Raw genomic sequence first — 22,440 nt, 5'->3', positions numbered from 1 at the left:
TCAGCTAACTCAGTTTCCTGTAACCTAGCCAACACTCTACAACGAAGGTACTTAGCCCAGGCTGAGACAGCCTGAGCCACCCAAGTGGCAGAGAAGGCAGGACAAAGACGACTCTGCCACCTCAAAAGCAGACTTAACCACAGACTCAATATGTCTGTCTGTAGGATCCTTCAAAGCAGGCACCGCCATGGGGTAAGGTGGTGGTTCTAGAAAGGCGGGAAATGGGAGTGTCGATCACAGGTGGAGTGGACCATGATGCCATGAAGTCTGCTGGAAAAAGGTACAATATCTCCATGCAACACTTTTGAAACAGTCTGTCTGGGTGCTTCAATACCTTCTGTAAGACCTCAGTGAATTCCTCATGGTCAGCAAAGGACTTAAGCACCAGCTTGCCTCTCCTGAAGAAACTCTCTTCACTAGGTGGATGGGGGGGTCTGCAGGTCTGACTGCTAGGGAAGAATCAATAGCTATAATTAAACTCACCCACATCTGTCAACTTTCCTACCAGATATGGGTCTAGCACTGAATCCAAGCTGGGACTAGAGTCAGAGTGCTCCAAAAACCTATGGTCTCTGTGGAGATGGAAAAGAAGATATTAGGGGGTGTCTAGAGCGCAGCGATGTTGAGAACCAGTCACAGGAGAGTCATTGTCACTGACTCGCTATGAGAGTCGGCCATAGACCCCAGGAGGCAGAAATCACAAAAGTCTAGCAATAGCACTAACCAAGGTCTGGGATACCTTGGTTATTTTAGTAACAGCCTGAGGAAGTTCTTGAGCTTCGGAAGGAAACTCACTCTCTTCTGACACCATTGAGGTTCCCAGAGCAGGCATCTGCAAGGGGCGGGGATGGAGACCAGGCTGTACAATAGGTTTTAAATTGCCCAGAAGAAAAATTATTACCAGAAACAGCATATGCATAATAAGAGAGTAGTGCAGGCTGGCCCCCAGGGTGAGCACGCTCCTCTCTAGACTCATAGTAAAAACAGAGAGAACAGGATAGTCGTGAGGGATGCTGCTGGGCAGCAGTGGTATCAGCCACCAAGTGAAACAGTCCTACCCACACCGCAACCCACTGAGCCTGGTGCCAAATGAGGGATTCCTCAGTAGCTGCAGTGAGAACCCAGTATTCTGTCAATATGAGAGCCAAAATATGGTTTCCCCGCCGAAAAGAGGAGGCGGGGACTGAAAGGGCAGGGCGATCAGGATACCCTGCCAGACAGCAGTGCTGATTGGCCAGGCAAAGCAGGGTCCAAGCCCCACACATGCGGACGCAATCACAGTCACCAACCAGGAAGAGGAAGCAAACAGAACGCTGTGGCCCGCGTACCTGCACCATGTAACTCTGCTACTCTACCTGAGGACACGCCACATACCCCCTTCCCCACGTCAAACAGACCACCCAAGGAAAGAAAGAGATAGGGGACAGGGAGAGCAATAGGAGAGGGTAATATTCACCTGTCCTCTAGACTGCATTGTCTTTTGCTCCATGAACGCAAACGCAATATGAGCCAAATGGACAGGAGTCTACTGGCGTTTGGACCACCATACCTGGCATAAACAGCAAGATACCCAAGTCCGGCCAAACGACGTGAGATGAAAGGATAAACACTGAAGGTAGAGACTGTACGCAAATGCACCAGTTACCCAGAGAACTCGAGAAAAATAAAATAAAATAAAAGTTTAACAAACAAATTTCAAATGGGTCTGAAACAGACCCTCCTATAACTGAGACAGAAAAGAAAAAAAACTGAGGGGGTCGGATGCCAGTATGCAAATATAGTCTACAGGGGAGAACTCATTTTTAGTTCTGTGTAATACATGTGTCAGCCTCCAGGTGGCAGCAGACTATCCCAGGGTTCTGTGACCCCCAATGAAGATGACTAGATAGAAAATAAATATGTGTATAGAAAGTCAACGTCCTAATGTTACACTAAACACAATGGGTGTGACGAGCCTCATTCACCAAGTTACATTGCTTACTCCAGCAAGGGCTGGAGTAGAATTTGTGGCGAGGAGCACACACAGGAATATGCCAGTCCTCCGGCACTCCCGATTCATGATAAGGTGTGAGCCTTAATGAATCTAGAGCGTCTGACTCCAGCGCCCCACCTCAAAGACTGGCATTGACAGCTCGTTCATGAATCAGGACCTATGTGTTTTGCCACTGGGCAGATCACCATGAGCAGCACACAGAAGTGGGCACCAGAACAGCAGAGCTGTGTCAGTACCAGCACTAGTACTGCCTGTGAGATGGGCAAGGAATTATGGGAAGTGTAGTTCTTTACATGGTAATCCCGCCCACAGCCCTGCCAGCATCAAAAATGGGAAGAAAACAAGTTATATATTTTTGAGTACAGATGTCACCACCTTAAACCTGTGATTGACAGATTGCTTATATACTATACCACACTATTGTATTATAATAGTGTAATGCATGGTATCCACAGGCGGAGATTCACTGAAGCACCAAGACAATAGAGACCGAGGCTTTCACCATAAGTCGAGCTGCCATGGTTATACATCAGTGCCCTATAATCACATCATGGGAGGCGATACACGATCTATTTAAATGCTGCTGACAGACACTAATAGTAGCATCTAAATGGTTAACAGCAGCGATTGTGGGTAGATACAGATTGCGGTTATGTAACGCAGCCGGCATCTTCCATGTGTGGAGTACACGAGCCTCTTCAACATGAACAGTGACGTCATTCTGTACTTGCCTGATGAAGACGCATGGCTGAGGCGGCTTACAGAAGCCTTTCCAGGTCTTGGGGATGTTGCTGTCGAGCTCAGGTATCCTGCTTGACGTTGGTAGTCCATTAGCTGCTCAGAGCGGGTCATACCAATCGTGGGCTTTACCGATTCTAATCTCTTCAGCAAGGCCTGTGAGGCAAAAATCTCATCAGATATGATATATAGTATGTGCTCTATACAGCTGAATAGTCCTGGAAATAAAAACACACTGTGGATAAACAGAAGCTACAACTCCAAAGCAAGATGTCATTTGGGACAATACGCATGCGACAAAAGATGAAAACACAAAGAACTGGTTCTTCTGCTAATAATGAAACAGAGACTGGAGAGAGGATAGCAGAGCTCCGACAGAGAACACTTCATGTCATGATCTGTACCAGGAAAGTATGGCCGGAAGAGGAACAGAAGTTCCATGGTAGACTGTGTACACTACAAGGGAGGATCGGATATCTTTTGTGTAAGTTTTACAGGATGGTGAGTCTTTCACTCACTATGGAGGTGATGGCCCTAGTTCTTCTCCTGTGGTCCTCTGCAGTGTGACTACATGATTCTACACTGAAGACACATAACGAGTCAACCCAGAAAACTAAAGGTGGTGTCACACATAGCGACGACGACAACGTCGTCGCTGCTAAGTCACCATTTTCTGTGACGTAGCAGCGACGTCCCGACGCTGTCGCTGTGTATGACATCCAGCAACGACCTGGCCCCTGCTGTGAGGTCGCCGGTGATTGCTGAATGTCCTGCATCATTTTTTGCTCGTGGCTCTCCCGCTGTGAAGCGCACATCGCTGTGTGTGACAGCGAGAGAACGACGAACTGAAGCGAGCAGGGAGACGGCTTCTGGCAGCCTGCGGTAAGCTGTAACCACGGTAAACATCGGGTAACCAAGAAGCCCTTTCATTGGTTACCCGATATTTACCTTAGTTACTAGCGTCCGCCGCTCTCACGCTGCCAGTGCCGGCTCCTGCTCTGTGCACATGTGACTGCAGTACACATCGGGTAATTAACCCGATGTGTACTGTGGCTAGGAGTGCAGGGAACAGGGAGCCGGCACTGGCAGCGTGAGAGCGGCGGTCGCTAGTAACTAAGGTAAATATCGGGTAACCAAGAGAAGTGCTTTCCTTGGTTACCCGATATTTACCTTAGTTACGCTTCCACGCGTCGCTGCTGGCTGGGGGCTGGTCACTGGTGAGATCTGCTTGTTTGACAGCTCACCAGCGACCATGTAACGATGCAGAAGCGATCCTGATAAGGTCAGATCGCTGGTCGTGATCGCTGATGCATCGCTATGTGTGACACCACCTTTAGGCTATGTGCCTACGGAGCAGATTTTCTGCACACAAAACTACATGGCTGGGCAGGAAAATCGCAGCAGAAGAAACGCACTCTCTCGCTTTTTTTTTAAGCATTTTTTTTCCCTGAGTTTTTACGTCATGGTGATCGCAGGAGATTCAGGCGCTGTACCACCAGGATTGCCGCCGTCTCTGGCTGATGTTACAGCTGGGAATTGGCTCTCACTACCAGGAGCGGTGCCTGCGCCACTCCTGGCAGTTTAACCCCTTACATGCTGCGATCAATCCTGATCGCAGCATTCAGGAGAAAGGGAGAGGAATCGCTTACTTTTCCCTGGCAATCGGGTCCCTGTAATGTGATCACAGGGACCCAATCACTGACGACCCTGGGTTACTGCACTACGGATCACCTCACGGACCATGCCGGATGCATGGTGTGTGAGGTGAAGTGTCACTGCTGCAACTGCACGAGCATTGCAGTGCATTAGATCAGACGCAGGAAAAAAAAAAAAAAGCAGAAAGAACTGACATGCTGCAAATTTTTTCTGCACCAAAATCTGCAGCATGTGCACAGCAATTCATGATTCTCATAGATGTGTTTTTCCTTGCAGTATTGATTAAAATCTGCAAGAAAAAATGCCGCAAAAACATAGCGTGGGCACAGAGCTTAAATGACCACTCTTCTGGCAAATGGCGATTGCATAAGGCTTTGTGGCCTGCACTTTCGATTGAAGAGAATGTCCCTAATCTGACCGATTAATGAATAGCTGTGGAATATATGATAAGCCGTGAGCCCAGAATCTAGATCTGGCGTTTGAGGAGAGGCACATTCATTGCATCACTGTGGCCTCAGACAGCTGGCACATAGCACTGCTGAATGGCCACCTGTTCCAACTTATTTATATGGCACACATCCTTCTTAAATGTCACTTTCAAAAGGCGGCCGTGGCCGACACAGACGTGTGTGTCCTTCCACATGATAAAGAAGTCCGGATCCTGCGTCAGTATCGAAATAATAGCCCCAGACACGTGACTGGTAGAGAGAGAAAAGCCTCCGTGGTCCTCCACCCCGTATATATCTGTACACATGTAGTCAAAATAATGTACCAATGGTTTTTATATTGTTCCCCAATAATCTGCAGTAAGGGCACAATGCAGAGCTCGATGGAGATGGGGTATCCAGCAATGTATTCGCCAACACGTCACATACCAGTAATTGTCTTCATAATTGAGGTTCACAAGACGACTGTGCCTTTAATACTTGAAAATGAATTCTTTCCATTACACAGACATGCATGACACATTATGTAAGGGGCAGCTTTGGAAACTGCTGATACGCTGCTGCCCCCTACTGTTCATGACGTTTATTACAATATTTCAGGTTGATTATTACATTGCTTACAGCAAAGCACATTACAGATCTGTCTTGTAAGTTAAACCATTGTTTAGGTAATACACGGCGTGACAAATGAACGAACACAGACGCTCAGGTATTAGGATATTCCTAATGGCAGCGGTGCGCCCTAATGAAGGCAGCGGTGCGCCCTAATGAAGGCAGCGGTGCGCCCTAATGAAGGCAGCGGTGCGCCCTAATGAAGGCAGCGGTGCGCCCTAATGAAGGCAGCGGTGCACCCTAATGAAGGCAGCGGTGCACCCTAATGAAGGCAGCGGTGCACCCTAATGAAGGCAGCGGTGCACCCTAATGAAGGCAGCGGTGCACCCTGATCCATTTTATTTGTCCCTACTTACATTACTGCATTATGAATGGACAATTAGGTTGGTACCAATGTGATTAACTGAATGCCGCAGCGAGAAAGCAAATTATACAAAGGTCTTACCAGGTTTTCCCTTTCGATACGTTGCTGCTCCTTTTGCCGGTTCAGGGCGCTATGGTACAGTCGGGATGGGGTTGTGTTCAGCTTCTTCGAAGTGAAGCTCTTGCCCTTAGATTTGGTGGCATGTCTGGACAGCTCTTTGAGTAGTCTCTGGTTCTCCCGGTCAATCTGTCTGACTTCTTCATTTGTGAATGAGAAGTTCTTCTGGAGTCCAATGGACGGGTGATCAAGAGAAAACCTTTCCTGATCCTTCTTATCAAGATGCATAAATGCTGCAAAAAGTACAAACAAATATAAAACAGGCATAGTACATATCAGTGCAGAACATATGGAGAGGATGCCTCGCAAATGATACATGAATGCAAGCTGTATCCACAGACTAACAATTGGACATAAGGCTAGAAACATTTTAATCACTTTTTGAAGCGGCCATTCATCTAGAGACTGAGCCGCATGGACAAGCTGTACACTGGAGCATCCTCTGTAATATGCGTTTATGGGAATTCAATGTAGCATTGTCCCCAAGCTGTGACTGATAAATTTGCAACTTATTTTGTTTTTTTCAGAGCTGGAAGTAGTGTTTTAAATGTAAGCCCCTTCCCCTTTTATATACTCACCTTACAACCGCTTCATCTTTTACAGACACCGCTCCAGTCCCCTGGTGCCATCTGGTGACAGTAATTTCTGACTGGCCAGAAGTCAGAAGTTACATCACAAGCTCCCGGTGCTAGTCTATGAGAGCCAGAAAAAGGCTCTCAGAGATTGAGTTGTGACTTCCGATGCACTCCATGAAACACTGGATCTGACGGCAAGCCACAAATCGTCAGAGGCTAACAGAGCGGTATCAATAGAAAGGGAAGCTGTCGGAAGGCGAGTATATGACAGGGGTCAGGGGACTTCGCTTTATAGCACCACTCCAGCGGTTTTGGTTTTTTTCAGCTTTGGGAGTGGCGCTTTAAATGTAAGCCCCCTCCCTCATCATATATTCATCTTCTGGCGTCTTCACCTTTTTACAGATGCCGCTCTGGTCCCGTGGTGCCACCTTGTGCCATACGTTTAGACTGGCCGTAAGTAAGAACTTACATCACAAGCTCCCAATGCATCTCTTTGAGAGCCAGAACGAGGCTCTCATAGATATGTATTGAGTTGTGATCTCTAGCACACTGCATGAAAACCTGGATCTGCCAGCAAGTCACAAAACACACGAGACCAATCAGAGCGGCAGCAATAGAAGGTGAAGCCACCGGAAGGGGTGTATATGACAGGGAGGCCGAGGATTTAGATTTAAAGCACCGATCTAGCTGTGAAATAATAAAAAACGCTGGCATGGTGATTTAATATTTGAACTTTGCAAATTTGTAGTAGAGAAGTCTGGAATGGCCGAGTACCAACAATTTTAGCAAAAATAAAAAAAAAATTAGATGCCATTGAATCTTCCAAGAAACAAATATGTCTAATGATTTGTTCCAAAGATGAAAATGAACCAAAGTTTTATTAAGTACTGAGGACTCCAAAAATGCTCTCAAAGATAAATCCCAAAATGCGACTGGTTGCTTAGATATTCTGCAAGTGCTAACAGAAGCAATGGTGTCTATGACAACAAAGACGATTTTACAGAAATAAGCCCGCATGTGACTCACCCCATAAACACTGAGAACACTAAGAGCAGATGAGCAAGCATCAAGAATATGGTTGCGGAAAACATATCTGCACACTGAAGATTATCTATATACAAATTATATCATTTCTAAAATTGACTCGAAACCTAAAGTGCGGCACGACCTTGACCTACAGAGTTACTGGGAGGGATGTGTGACATTATCAAAGTGATAACAGCGAGTCCAGAAAAAAAAGTCGGCCTCATCATCCCTATCTGACCTTCTCATGTTTATTTATTTAGTTCTGACATGTATAGAAATTATTAGCCAATTTTTATATTGCTGCGTTCTATAAGCTGCACACTTCACGGTTAGTGGACCCCTAATCTGTCAGTAGGACCTCCTAAGCGAGTACAGCAGAGATGACCTTGTCTCATTACAAACATTTGTCGTTCTCTTCTTAGGGGTACTTTGCACGTTGCGACATCGCTACTGCGATATCGTCGGGGGTCAAATCGAAAGTGACGGACATCCGGCGCCGGTAACGATGTCGCAACGTGTAAAGCCTAGATGCGCCGATAAACGATCGCAAAAGTGTCGAAAAATCGGTGATCTGTGTAGTGTCAGTCATTTTCATAATGTCGCACCAATAGGCGATACGATGTTCCTCGTTCATGCGGCAGCACACATCGCTGTGTGTGAAGCCGCAGGAGCGAGGAACATCTCCTTACCTGCCTCCACCAGCTATGCGGAAGAAAGGAGGTGGGCGGGATGTTTACGTCCCGCTCATCTCCGCCCCTCTGCTTCTATTGGCCGCCTGCCGTGTGACGTCGCTGTGACGCCACACAACCCGCCCCCTTAGGAAGGAGGCGGTTCACCGGCCAGAGCGACGTCGCAGGGTAGGTAAGTGCGTGTGAAGCTGCCGTAGCGATAATGTTCGCTACGGCAGCTATCACAAGATATCGCATGTGCGACGGGGGCGGGTACTATCGCGCTTGGCATCGCTAGCCGATGCTAGCGATGTCGCAACGTGCAAAGTACCCCTTACAGTGCTGTCAGCTCTGCTGTACTGCCTGCGAGATGGCAGCTGAAGCACTGTAGAGAGGATAACTGCTGCTGCAAATGTGTTTGTAATGAAACAAGGTTCAACTATGTTACCGTAGTTCTGGTCTCATGGCAAAGCGGTGTGTGATGAGAGCAAAGTGTCAGTCATTACATGTCTTAGTGATAACTCCATCTACCTTTTAAAAGTACATGCACATGGTCCATATTTGTAGCAGGAAAATCGCTGCAAATACTTATGTGCTGGCAGTAAAAACGCAGCATTAAAAGGGAACCGGTCAGGTCCAATATACACCCAGAACCAGGAGCAGTTCTGGGTGCATATTGCTAATCCCTGCCTAACCGTCCCTGTATCTAGTAGCATAGATGAAAAGATCTGTAGAAAAAGTATTTCTAAAGATCCTTTATCGTATACTAATGAGTGCAGGGACTAGTTGCAAGGGCATTAGTTCCTGTGCTCATTCTGCCTTAGCATTGTAGGATGCCCACAGGGGTGTGCCAACATGTTATTCAATGCCCATAGCCCAGTGTCATCATCAGTAGTGACGCACCTACCCATGTCCATTGCACCACCTCAGAATGACGGGCTTAGGGTCAATGCACATGGATTAGAAGTCACCACACTTCCGGTCATGCACAATATTCCTCTCTGATGCTGGGACGCATAGACCTGGCTTCATAGTGCGACTGGACGTGCGGGGCATTCTGATCATGCGCATTGACCCCAAGCTCAGCGTCTGAGGCGACGCAATGGACACAGGTACACGCGCCACTGCTGATGATGACACTGGGCCATGGGCATTGAATAGCATGTTAGCACGCCCCTGTGGACGTGCTACCATGCTAAGAAGGCGGAATAAGCACAGGAACTAACGCCCTTGTGACTATTCCCTGTGCTCATTAGCATATCATAAAGGATCTTTAGAAATACTTTTTCTAAAGGTCTCTATCTATGCTAGTGTATACAGGGACGCTTAGGCAGGGATTAGCAATATGTACCCAGAACTGCTCTGGTTCTGGGTGCATGTTGCACCTGACAGGTTCTCTTTAAATAAATACTTGAGGTATTTTTTACACATTTTTGTTGCATTTTTCACATTCAGTAGTATGTGTGAAATCTGCTGAAACAATTCACATGCTGCAGACTTAAATCTGCAAAGAAAAAGTAAGCAATAAGTGCATGAGACGTCAGGAATCTCATTCACTTTGCTGGGACTAGAAAATTATTCAGGTTTGGTGACAAATCTGTACAGAAAAATGCAACAAAACCGCAACAAGTACCCATGTCTGTTTAACCCTCCAAACCGACATAAATATGCGGCTTTATCTACAGCAGTGAGCGTGTATACGATGCCATGAAAGAACAAGTTTCTGATCCACCACTGAGATATGGCTAAAGACAAGAAAAACGCGCAAAAACCGCTGTAAATTCAACCTAATGTTCAGCTATTCCTGTATTGCAATAAAAGGCAAGAAGCTTTCAGTAAGATTACAATGCCAGCAATCAGCCTCCATTAGCAATGTAGAAACACGGTCCAGTCCGCGTGATGAATCTTATTTACATGCCAGCAGCACTTCTGGGTGCGCTCCATTAGGCGCCAGAAAATAAATGACCCTAATAATGTGATTACTTAGAAGGTAAGAGTCATAGACAAGTCTGTGGCATGTAAATGTGACCTGTTAGGGCTAGCTATTCTCCAATGGAGAGCAATGAAAGGACCAGGCATAAAGCCTGGTAAACCCATCACCATAGGGATTCAGAAAAATCGGTCTTAAATTTAAAAAGACATATCAAGAGGTTTTGAAAACAATGGAGTCTTGGAACAGCTATAAATTCCCCTACGGACCATACAGTCCTGATAGAACAATACACCTTTCCCAATAAATCTTACACTATTCAATGGAAGATCAAGTTTCAATGTTTTATATGCAATTAATAAGTTGAAGTCCTGTTGGTAAATCCGTCCGTTGGATGTCCATCCACGCAGGGGTAAGGAGCTACGACATGACCTGTCTAAGCACCACAAGATGCAAAAAGGGCTCTGTATGGTGAATTCGCAACATACCCAAACTTCCATATAAAAGGAATCAGTGAGATCAATCTCAGCCTCCTCCAAAACTTTACATCTTATATCTGGTGCTACATTCCCTAGAAAAAAGAGAATTTTGTTTACTTACCGTAAATTCTTTTTCTTATAGTTCCGTATTGGGAGACCCAGAACATGGGTGTTTAGCTTCTGCCTCCGGAGGACACACAAAGTACTACACTTAAAAGTGTAGCTCCTCCCTCTGAGCTTATACACCCCCTGGTGAGCAGACCCAGCCAGTTTAGTGCAAAAGCTGAAGGAGAATAGCCACCCACAAGTAGAACAGAGCAAAAACCGGAACAACCGGAGACTGTCCACGACAACAGCCGGTGACAACACGCGGAACAAGAAAATTGCCAACAGGCAACAGGGAGGGTGGTGGGTCTCGGAATACGGAACTATAAGAAAAAGAATTTACGGTAAGGAAACAAAATTCTCTTTTTCTTTATCGTTCCTTTGGGAGACCCAGACCATGGGACGTTCCAAAGTAGTCCCTGGGTGGGAAATAAACCGAAAAAAGGCAAGAAGTAGGCAGAACCTAACTTCACAAATGGGCGACAGCCGCCTGTAGGATGCATCTGCCCAAGCTCGCATCTGCCGAAGCATGAGCATGCACTTGGTAGTGCTTCGAAAAGGTATGCAGGCTAGTCCAAGTGGCAGCCTGACAGACTTGTTGAGCCGTAGCCTGGTGCCTGAAAGCCCAAGAGGCACCAACAGCTCTGGTCGAATGTGCCTTGATCCCCGGCGGGGGAGGCACCTGAGAACTCTGGTAGGGGTCCGAAATGGTCGATCTAATCCAACGGGCCAAGGTCGGCTTAGAAGCAGAGAGGCCCTTGCGCCGACCTGTGGTTAGCACAAAAAGAGAAGTGCACCGCCTAAGAGCAGCGGTGTGAGACACATAGATCCGGAGCGCACGCACCAGATCCAGAGTATGCAGCGCTTTTTCAAAGCGATGAACAGGAGCCGGACAAAAGGAAGGTAGGGTAATGTCCTGGTTAAGGTGGAAAGGAGAGACCACCTTAGGAAGAAAATCCGGAGTCGAACGGAGAACCACCTTGTCTTGATGAAAAACTAAAAAAGGTGACTCCGAAGAGAGCGCGGCCAAATCAGAGACTCTCCTGAGGGAAGTTATGGCCACCAGAAAAACCACTTTCTGTGAAAGACGATGCAAAGAGACCTCCCTAAGAGGCTCAAAGGGGGGGGGGGGTTTGCAAAACCGTGAGAACTAAATTAAGGTCCCAGGGATCCAAGGGCTGCCGGTAAGGCGGAATGATGTGAGACGCGCCTTGCATGAAGGTGCGGACCTGAGCCAGCTGAGCGAGACGCCGCTGGAACAGAACTGACAGAGCTGAGACTTGTCCCTTGAGAGAGTTGAGGGACAGTCCTAGCTGCAGACCGGACTGTAGAAAAGACAGAAGGGTCGGCAAGGAGAATGGCCAAGAAGAATGGTCAGTAGAGCGACACCAGGACAGGAAAATTTTCCAAGTCCTGTGATAGATCTTAGCGGAGGAAGACTTACGGGCCCGAGTCATAGTGGAGATGACTTCAGGAGGGATACCAGAAGCCGTCAAGATCCAGGACTCAAGAGCCACGCCGTCAATTTGAGAGCCGCAGAATTCAGGCGGAAAAACGGACCTTGTGAGAGTAGGTCTGGACGGTCCGGGAGATGCCACGGCATCTCTACGGACAGATGGAGCAGGTCTGGATACCAAGCTCGCTTGGGCCAGTCCGGTGCAATGAGGATGACTCGACAGCCCTCCGTTCTGATCTTGCGCAGAACCCTGGGCAAGAGAGCTAGAGGGGGAAACACTTAGGACAGACGAAACTGGGACCAGTCTTGAACCAGTGCGTCCGCGGCGAATGCCTGAGGGTCGTGGGAGCGAGCCACGTAAACGGGAACCTTGTTGCTGTGACGGGATGCCATTAGGTCCACGTCCGGAGTGCCCCATTTGCGGCAGATTGACTGAAACACTGCCGGGTGCAGGGACCACTCGCCACCGTCCACGGTTTGACGGCTGAGATAATCTGCCTCCCAGTTTTCCACGCCTGGGATGTGGACTGCGGAGATGGTGGACTTGGAGTCCTCCGCCCATTGAAGGATGCGTTGTACCTCCAACATCGCCAGGCGGCTGCGTGTCCCGCCTTGGTGATTGATGTAGGCAACCGCTGTCGCGTTGTCTGACTGGACTCGAATGTGCCTGCCCGCCAACAGGTGGTGAAAGGCTAGGAGAGCTAGAAGCACGGCTCTGGTTTCCAGCACATTGATTGAAAGGGCTGACTCGGACGGAGTCCAAGTGCCCTGCGCTCTGTAGTGGAGATATACCGCTCCCCAGCCAGATAGACTGGCATCCGTGGTGAGAATCACCCAGGACGGGGCCAGGAAGGAGCGCCCCTGGGACAGGGAGAGGGGCCGAAGCCACCACTGAAGAGAGCTCCTGGTTTGTGGCGAGAGAGCCACTAACCTGTGTAAGGAGGAAGGCCGCTTGTCCCAACAGCGGAGAATGTCCAGCTGCAGGGGGCGCAGATAGAACTGGGCAAAGGGAACAGCCTCCATGGACGCCACCATTTGACCCAGCAGCTGCATCAGACGCCTGAGGGTATAACGGCGGGGCCTCAGCAGAGAGCGCACCGCTAGCTGGAGGGACTGCTGTTTGACTAAGGGCAACTTCACAAGTGCCGTCAAGGTCTCGAACTGCATCCCTAGGTACGTGAGACTCTGGGTCGGAGTCAGAGTGGATTTGGGCAGATTGACCAGCCACCCGAATTGAGCTGGAGTGGAGAGAGTGAGCGAGACACTCCGCTGACAGTCTGCGCTGGATGAAGCCTTGACTAGAAGGTCGTCCAGGTAAGGAATCACTGCCAACCCCTGGAGGTGCAGAACTGCAATCACTGCTGCCATGACCTTGGTGAATACCCGAGGGGCCGTGGCCAACCCGAAGGGGAGAGCCACGAATTGGAAGTGATCTTCTCCTACTGAAAAACGTAGCCAACGCTGGTGTGACACTGCAATTGGCACATGCAGATAGGCATCTCTGATGTCGATGGATGCCAGGAAATCTCCTTGGGACATAGAGGCAATGACTGATCGCAGAGACTCCATGCGAAAGCGCCGCACCTGAACATGCTTGCTGAGAAGCTTCAGATCCAGGATGGGCCGGAAGGTACCGTCCTTTTTGGGAACTAGGAAGAGATTTGAGTAGAAACCTCTGAACCGATCCCGGGCGGGAACCGGTACAATTACTCCATTGGCGTGTAAGGCTGCCACGGCCTGTGAGAAGGCGGCGGCCTTGGAGCAGGGGGGAGTTGAGAGAAAAAAAATCTGTTTGGCGGACTGGAAGAGAATTCTATCCTGTAGCCGTGGGAGATGATATCTCTCACCCACTGATCGGAGACGTGTTGAAACCAAGCATCGCCAAAGTGGGAGAGCCTGCCACCGACTAAGGACGGTGCTGGAGCGGGCAGATAGTCACGAGGAGGCTGCCTTAGTGGCAGCAACTCCTGCGGTCTTCTGTGGACGCGCTTTTGTGCGCCAGTTGGATTTCTGGTCCTTGGCTGAGTTAGCGGACGAGGCCGAGGGCTTAGAGGACGACCAGTTGGAGGAACGAAAGGAGCGAAACCTCGACTGATTCCTACCCTGGACAGGTTTCCTGGCTTTAGTTTGAGGCATGGAAGTACTCTTCCCGCCAGTAGCTTCCTTAATAATTTCATCCAGCTGTTCACCGAACAGCCGGGACCCAGCAAAAGGGAGCCCTTTGAAGAAGCATCTGCCTTCCACTCTCGAAGCCACAAGATTCTGCGGATAGCGAGGGAATTAGCCGAAGCCACCGCAGTGCGGTGAGAAGCCTCCAGCATGGCAGACATGGCATAGGATGAAAAAGCTGAAGCTTGGGAAGTTAAAGCAACCATTTCGGGCATAGATTCCCTGGCGAGGGAATGCATCTCCTCTAGAAAAGCAGAGATGGCCTTGAGAGCCCACACTGCTGCAAAAGTCGGAGAAAACGCGGCCCCCGCCGCTTCATAAACGGATTTGGCCAGAAGGTCTGTCAATCTGGCGGTCAGTGGAATCCTTAAGGGAAGTGCCATCAGCCACCGACAACGGTCCGGGTTTGCGAGCCTAGACACCGGAGTGTCTACCTTTGGGGACTGAGCCCATTCCTTGACCACCTCAGGTGGAAAGGGAAAACGGTCATCAGAACCACGCTTTGGGAAGCGCTTGTCAGGACAGGCCCTGGGCTTGGTCACAGCGGCCTGAAAACTGGAGTGGTTAAGGAACACACTCTTTGCTCTCTTAGGCAAGGTAAACTGGTGCTTTTCTGCCAGAGAGGGTTGCTCCTCTGATACTGGCGGATTGAGGTCCAGTACAGAATTAATAGAAGCAATCAAGTCACTAAGATCTGAGTCACTTTCGGACAGATCAATGGGGCACATGGAGTTAGCCTCCGAGCCCCATGTAAAGGCATCCTCCTCATCCAGCGAGTCAGCTCTGGAATCAGAGCCACGGGAGGAGGAGGGAGAGGGAACCCTGCGTCTCTTCTTAGGAGGACGGGGTCTGGGCCCTGATGATGAATCCTCTGTGAGCTCCGGTCCTGAGGGACCCCTAGCAGCAGAGGCACCCTGTGACGGGGGCTGATGCATATTCAACAACGTCCTGGACAGAAGTCCCATGGACTCAGCAAAAGACTGGGAGATAGACCTAGAAAAGGATTCTACCCAAGCCGGGGGTTCAGCCACAGGAGCAGGAGCAGCCTGAGAAACCACTGGGGGTGAGACTCCAGGCTGTGGCACCGCCAAGTTAGAGCAGGCATCACAATGTGGGAAGGTGCTCGGTTCAGGCAGCAGGAGCTTACATGCAGCGCATACAGCATAAAGCTTTGGGGCCTTGTTCCTCGTGTGAGACATGCTGCTGGAGTGGGGGCACTGCCAGAGAATGAACCCCAGAGAGTATATACAGAGGTCCACAACCAGAGACCGGTTGTGGCTTACCAGACCGCTGGAGCGGTGTTGTGTGCCCTCCAGATCCCGAAGCCCAGAACCCCAAGCACAGCACCTCAGCAGAGATGCTGCAGACCAGCGCTGCAATGACTGATCGCAGAGAGAACGCTGAGAAAATGGCCGCCGGAGCGAAGAAAGGGGGCGGGACTTGCTTGAGGAGCGGGATCTGGAGAGCCATAGAGACCTACAGGGGAGGGGACACAAACTGCAGTGGGGAGTGTCCCTCCCCTGTACAGAACGGCCGCCGGGAGGAGCCGAGCCTGTCCCTCTGCATGAGTGACATGCGAAGGCAGTGAAACAGAAACTAGGCCTCCGGCGAAGCCGGGGCCTAAATTTGAGCGGCGCGGCCGACGCGCAGGCACCATCGGCGCGGTTCTCAGGCGACAGCTAGAGAACCCGCCGGAAATGTCAGTAAACACAATAAGCACACTCTCCCCCAACAATAAGGTATAGGGACCCCGACATCTAAACGTCTCAGGTACTTAGCTTGCTGAGACGCAGGGCCAAGTCCCTGGGGATGAGTGCTCCGGTCCAGCAGGGTCCTGAAGGGCTGCGGATGGAGACCGGTCTCCTGCCAAACATGGAGACCGTGCTGGCTGCCACTTAAAGCCAGAGCCCAGGAGGGATGGTGAAGGAGTACGGCATGTAAAGGCTCCAGCCCAGGAATCAACCTTACAACACCGCCGACACAGTGGGGTGAGAAGGGACATGCCGGGGGTCCAGACGTGGACCCCACTCTTCAATCTCGTTCCAAAAGGAAAAAATCATATGAGAATGCATGTGTGGATGTATTCCTCCTGAACACAAAGCGATAAACTGGCTGGGTCTGCTCACCAGGGGGTGTATAAGCTCAGAGGGAGGAGCTACACTTTTAAGTGTAGTACTTTGTGTGTCCTCCGGAGGCAGAAGCTAAACACCCATGGTCTGGGTCTCCCAAAGGAACGATAAAGAAATAGCCTTTTAGTTTCTATGGGAATGAAGCATGAAATGCTCTGGGCGTAATAGAGCACTTCCCAAGGCTCTCGTCCAGCACCAGTCCCTTAGCTTGATTGCTGTCACACAGGTAGTGATGCTTGAATGCTCTCTACTCAAATCGAACAGTAACGACTCGACTCGTGTACCAGGTATAATGGAATTCAATGGGAAAGTTGAGCATTTCAGAAGATCATCTGGAAAAATCTTCGACTTCCCCTCTGACTTCCATTATACTAGGTACACGAGTTGAGCCTATCAGACTGCTCCTTTTGAGTACGGAGCACCGGAGCATGGCATTGCTCGCTGATCACTAGACACTGGCAATGAGTTGTCAATGAAGCTAAAGTGGCTGATGCTAGGCGGGGAGATGACCTCAGGACATGCTCTATTGTAGCACCCCTGAAGCCATCAGGAGCTACAAGGTACTGCATCCTGTCAAAGATGCAGGGCCTACCTCCAGGTACCCAGAATACCAGTGCCGGTAACAGCAAAACATTCATTTTAATCCCTGTTTTCCCCATTCCCAAAGACTGGTTACAGGCTAGGGTTGAAGCCGATCCAGTCCACTTGACGACAACCAGAGGGGACGGGTCAGAACGTCAGTAAGTGGAAGTGAGAGGAGATGGACGTAACCACACTGACAGGAGAGTGTAACGGTGACCTGAGGGCCCAGGCGTGTGGTTGCTGGTGGAGTACTCCCGGAACCATAGCACCAACGGGGTACAGAATCCTAGGTCAGGCAAATGCTCCAGGCAGACCTGATAAAGTCTGCACAGTGAGGGGACCATCCAGGACCTCACTGACCATAAAGTTCGGGACACAGTAGCAACAGGCGAACTGGGGAACAGGACAAGAGAAACTGACCCCACAGGATTCAAGCTACCTGTTACATGGACTAAGACTGAACGAGAACCAGGAGGGGACTCCCAGACGCTCCAAGCCACGGGGATCCACCAACCAGAGACAGGTGCAGGGGAAAGAAGCCACCAAGTTACCACACTGGCACTGGGACTAAGGGGACCAGTGGTGAGGACCAGCCTTCCTTGGGTACCCAGCCATAACGCTGTGAGTAAAGAAACCAGTTACACTGCAATCCCTTGTGTGGCCTACCTTATTTCCGCGCCTAACAATATCATCTATCCTCTGGGGCCTGGCCTTACTTGCGGAGGGCCCAACATCCAGGCTGCCACCAACACCAGCCTCAGTAGTGAGAACTGTGCAGCAGCAGCTCCACTAAATAGCTGCTACCCGCAAGTGGCGTCACGACAAAAACTATTATTTCATCTCCCCTGTAAATATTCCCCCTTTTAAAAGCGACCCCCAGGGTCAAGGAACCGGGCAACGGCCACCCAGTGACATCTCTCCAGCAATACATCGCCCGGGACCAAGTACCAAGATGGGGTGTCACACCATCGCGCCTTGAGCACTTAATGCCTCATTTGCATAAGGATAAAAAAAACAAAAAAAAACCAAAAGCGTCAGTGAATTTAAATTTTAAAGTACCTGTACGTCTATATACAGTTAGGTCCACAAATATTTGGACAGTGACACAATTTTCGCGAGTTGGGCTCTGCATGCCACCACACTGGATTTGAAATGAAACCTCTACGACAGAAGTCAAGTGCAGATTGTAACGTTTAATTTGAAGGTTTGAACAAAAATATCTGATAGAAATTGTAGGAATTGTACACATTTCTTTACAAACACTCCACATTTTAGGAGGTCAAAAGTAATTGGACAAATAAACCAAACCCAAACAAAATATTTTTATTTTCAATATTTTGTTGTGAATCCTTTGGAGGCAATCACTGCCTTAAGTCTGGAACCCATGGACATCACCAAACGCTGGGTTTCCTCCTTCTTAATGCTTTGCCAGGCCTTTACAGCCGCAGCCTTCAGGTCTTGCTTGTTTGTGGGTCTTTCCGTCTTAAGTCTGGATTTGAGCAAGTGAAATGCATGCTCAATTGGGTTAAGATCTGGTGATTGACTTGGCCATTGCAGAATGTTCCACTTTTTTGCACTCATGAACTCCTGGGTAGCTTTGGCTGTATGCTTGGGGTCATTGTCCATCTGTACTACGAAGCACCGTCCGATCAACTTTGCGGCATTTGGCTGAATCTGGGCTGAAAGTATATCCCGGTACACTTCAGAATTCATCCGGCTACTCTTGTCTGCTGTTATGTCATCAATAAACACAAGTTACCCAGTGCCATTGAAAGCCATGCATGCCCATGCCATCACGTTGCCTCCACCATGTTTTACAGAGGATGTGGTGTGCCTTGGATCATGTGCCGTTCCCTTTCTTCTCCAAACTTTTTTCTTCCCATCATTCTGGTACAGGTTGATCTTTGTCTCATCTGTCCATAGAATACTTTTCCAGAACTGAGCTGGCTTCATGAGGTGTTTTTCAGCAAATTTAACTCTGGCCTGTCTATTTTTGGAATTGATGAATGGTTTGCATCTAGATGTGAACCCTTTGTATTTACTTTCATGGAGTCTTCTCTTTACTGTTGACTTAGAGACAGATACACCTACTTCACTGAGAGTGTTCTGGACTTCAGTTGATGTTGTGAACGGGTTCTTCTTCACCAAAGAAAGTATGCGGCGATCATCCACCACTGTTGTCATCCGTGGACGCCCAGGCCTTTTTGAGTTCCCAAGCTCACCAGTCAATTCCTTTTTTCTCAGAATGTACCCGACTGTTGATTTTGCTACTCCAAGCATGTCTGCTATCTCTCTGATGGATTTTTTCTTTTTTTTCAGCCTCAGGATGTTCTGCTTCACCTCAATTGAGAGTTCCTTAGACCGCATGTTGTCTGGTCACAGCAACAGCTTCCAAATGCAAAACCACACACCTGTAATCAACCCCAGACCTTTTAACTACTTCATTGATTACAGGTTAACGAGGGAGATGCCTTCAGAGTTAATTGCAGCCCTTAGAGTCCCTTGTCCAATTACTTTTGGTCCCTTGAAAAAGAGGAGGCTATGCATTACAGAGCTATGATTCCTAAACCCTTTCTCCGATTTGGATGTGAAAACTCTCATATTGCAGCTGGGAGTGTGCACTTTCAGCGCATATTATATATATATAATTGTATTTCTGAACATGTTTTTGTAAACAGCTAAAATAACAAAACTTGTGTCACTGTCCAAATATTTCTGGCCCTGACTGTATGCCTATAAAACAAATTGGTGCAAGATTTGGCAAACCAGCCCTTTGGATTTCTGCCATGGATTTTGTGCATCCAGTCAATCAATGGTGCTAATCCTCAGCATTTTCACTTGTAATAAGCAGCACACTACTTATTTCTGTGGCAGCGCTAATAATTGGCCAGAAAAGTTTCCATTTCATGTGAACGGAGATGGAGACCCAATATTGGCATTCACTGGTTGTGGACTGTTGATGGCTCTGACGTTTGCACTAAAATCCACGTAAAGTTCAAACGTTACCAAAGAGTTAAACAAGTGGTGCTGCTCGGGGGTGCAAGGCTCCACCTACGCCACGTTCTGCCTATGTATTACTGAGATTCTGGCACTTCTTTAAATTGGAGGCGCACGTAAACAGATATATCTTTCCTTTTTGTTATACATTGTACATCCATTTACATAAAATGCTGCTTCTTTTTCAAGAAGTATCAGGTCATTTCATCTCCAAGGTGTTGCAGCGTTGGAAGAAATATATAGAAGCGTTTAGCAGAATTTGAGCGTGGGTGTCATGTCAGCAGCCCACTATGAAGCACAGGAGCGCAGATTACTAGGTATACCCAGCAGTGAGGAGGCGGGGATATAAACCACATTCTGTGAAAACCTGCAATTTCCAGGGGATACGAGTGCGGAATCTCTCCTACACGACCTATTGCTACAAAATCATTCTCCAAGATCAGGCCAAAATTGTAGATAAAATACACATGTGCTGTACACGGGCAGAGAGCCGCACTGACACTACAGGGAATGAGGCTCTGATAATTCTAGGAAGCATATTCCTGGAGCGGTTACTATGGAGCTAATACTGGGATGGAGGGTTATAGGCAGCTTTTATTTCTTGCCTTTCCTGCTATAGCACAGGATTTCCCAGCACAATGCAATATAGAAAATACTATAATAAAGGATCTAATATGTACAGTGCTTATATTGGCATTTTTCACAATATCTGGTGTGGGGTGGAAATGTATGGCTCCAGTCTGGCATCAGATCAATCATACATTTCCATAATTTTCCCACATTACTTTTTATGCCACAGTGAGTATTTCACTACATATTACATTTCATGCACCATAAAGAAAGAAAAGGAAGAATAAATGTATTATGAATAGCCTTTACCCATCTGAAGGGATATAACCCTGCAGTAAGGCCACGTGCACACATCGAGGATTTGGGGAGTTTGATCCCAGGATTTGTAGCCAGAACAGTGGTGGAAGAATCAGACGAAAAATATAATAGAAACACGGGCTCCATTTCTGTATTTATCACCCACTCCTAATTTTGTTTTACAAATGCTGAGGTAAAAAAACTCAAATACTCAATGTGTGCACGAGACCTTATTCTCCAGACACCAGACAGACAAGGACCTGTCTAGGAAACCTGGAAGAGAAGGTTTCTCTAGAATGTCATTAAAGTGGCACACAGTGCAGGGAGGGATTTCGGCATACTTGCAGTATCGGGAACCCCAAGTTAGTGGGCATGATCGGATTAGTTGGTGGGCGTGAAGCCCTCCTTTGTAGGCGTGGCTCAGAGTCTCCTTCTGAGCGCTATATTGCGGACCCGGCCCACTTATCATTGGTTGTTGTATCCCTCACCTGCGTGCCTGCTGCCGTTGCCTGGTTGCAGTACACCGCTTGTCAGGTTTGTCCCCTCGGTTGTCGGTGGGCATACTTTCCTTGCAGTGTCCAGAGTGTGTAGGCGTGGTGGCCGGCTTAGTGAGTAGGCGTGACATCTCTTGCACGCTACAGCGGATCAGCTGATTATTGGGGCAAACTCACTCGTAATGTCAGCGGAGAATGGAGTCAGTTGGTCGGTAGGGATGTGGTGGCGACCGGGCTTGGTCAGTCAACTGAAAACGACGAGCCAAAGGGATCACTCACTAATCAGGTAGAGCACCGGGCCACACCCACCAAGATGGGCTTCACTCCCACCAACTAAGCCAGTCATGCCTACTAACTTCCGGTCCCCGATATCACAAGTATGCTGTGATTTCTGGCTGGGCACCTGAGGTCAGGAGAATACCAGGAAAGAGAAGGAAAGAATCCTGTATAATGAAGACCGGAAGCAGGCTTATCTTCCAGGCAGCACACGCCACAAAGCCCAGAAGATATAACAGAAGATTTTTGCCAAACGACCCCTCATCCAGGAGGCATACAGGTATGGCTAATTTCACCTTTATGCCACCTGTATGCCCATATTAATAACTAAAACAAAAATGCAAAAGGGTGACGGATTCCCTTTAAGAAAGATAGAAAGATATAAACTTGTTAGGAAATGCCATCAATATGAGACGAATGGGGTCCGAATCCCAGGACCCTCACCTATCAGCTGAGTGAAGGGGCTCGAGCTCTCTGGTGTGTAATATATCACATCAATATCAACGTAACAGGAAAACTCCTAATAAAGTGTACTCCGGCTCTGAGGTCATTCTCAGTCATGTAGGAAGATGTTCACCTTTAACCTGGACTGAATTAGCTGCAGAAAGTAGATTACATCACTAATCTGTTCCTAGCGTGTTTAAGTTTAATGATCCAATGACCCAGGAGAGAACACAGAACAGGGCCCTGTGTAAAAACAGTACATGGGCCCTCTGCAGTCCAATGGCTGCAGAAAATGCACAATTACATATTTTTGGATG

At 48.5% G+C, this 22,440-nt stretch overlaps 1 protein-coding gene across 4 annotated transcripts in view; it reads right to left on the bottom strand.

Annotated features, from left to right (window-relative positions):
* The window catches only part of CFAP97 (cilia and flagella associated protein 97), an 86,548-nt gene that overhangs the window by 5,211 nt on the left and 58,897 nt on the right, over positions 1-22,440 (bottom strand). For all 4 annotated transcript variants that reach the window (XM_075334612.1, XM_075334595.1, XM_075334606.1 and 1 more), the window contains exons 4-5: positions 5,891-6,159; positions 2,725-2,887 (exon numbers count right to left, since the gene is read on the bottom strand). In XM_075334612.1, the coding sequence (XP_075190727.1) occupies positions 2,725-2,887; positions 5,891-6,159 (432 nt within the window). The remainder of the gene's footprint in view (positions 1-2,724; positions 2,888-5,890; positions 6,160-22,440) is intronic.

Source organism: Anomaloglossus baeobatrachus, chromosome 1, assembly GCF_048569485.1.
Source record: "Anomaloglossus baeobatrachus isolate aAnoBae1 chromosome 1, aAnoBae1.hap1, whole genome shotgun sequence".
In the NCBI taxonomy this organism is placed as follows: Eukaryota; Metazoa; Chordata; class Amphibia; order Anura; family Aromobatidae; genus Anomaloglossus; species Anomaloglossus baeobatrachus.
The sequence above is the reverse complement of the archived record's forward strand: the minus strand, read 5'-3'. Positions and strand labels throughout refer to the sequence as shown.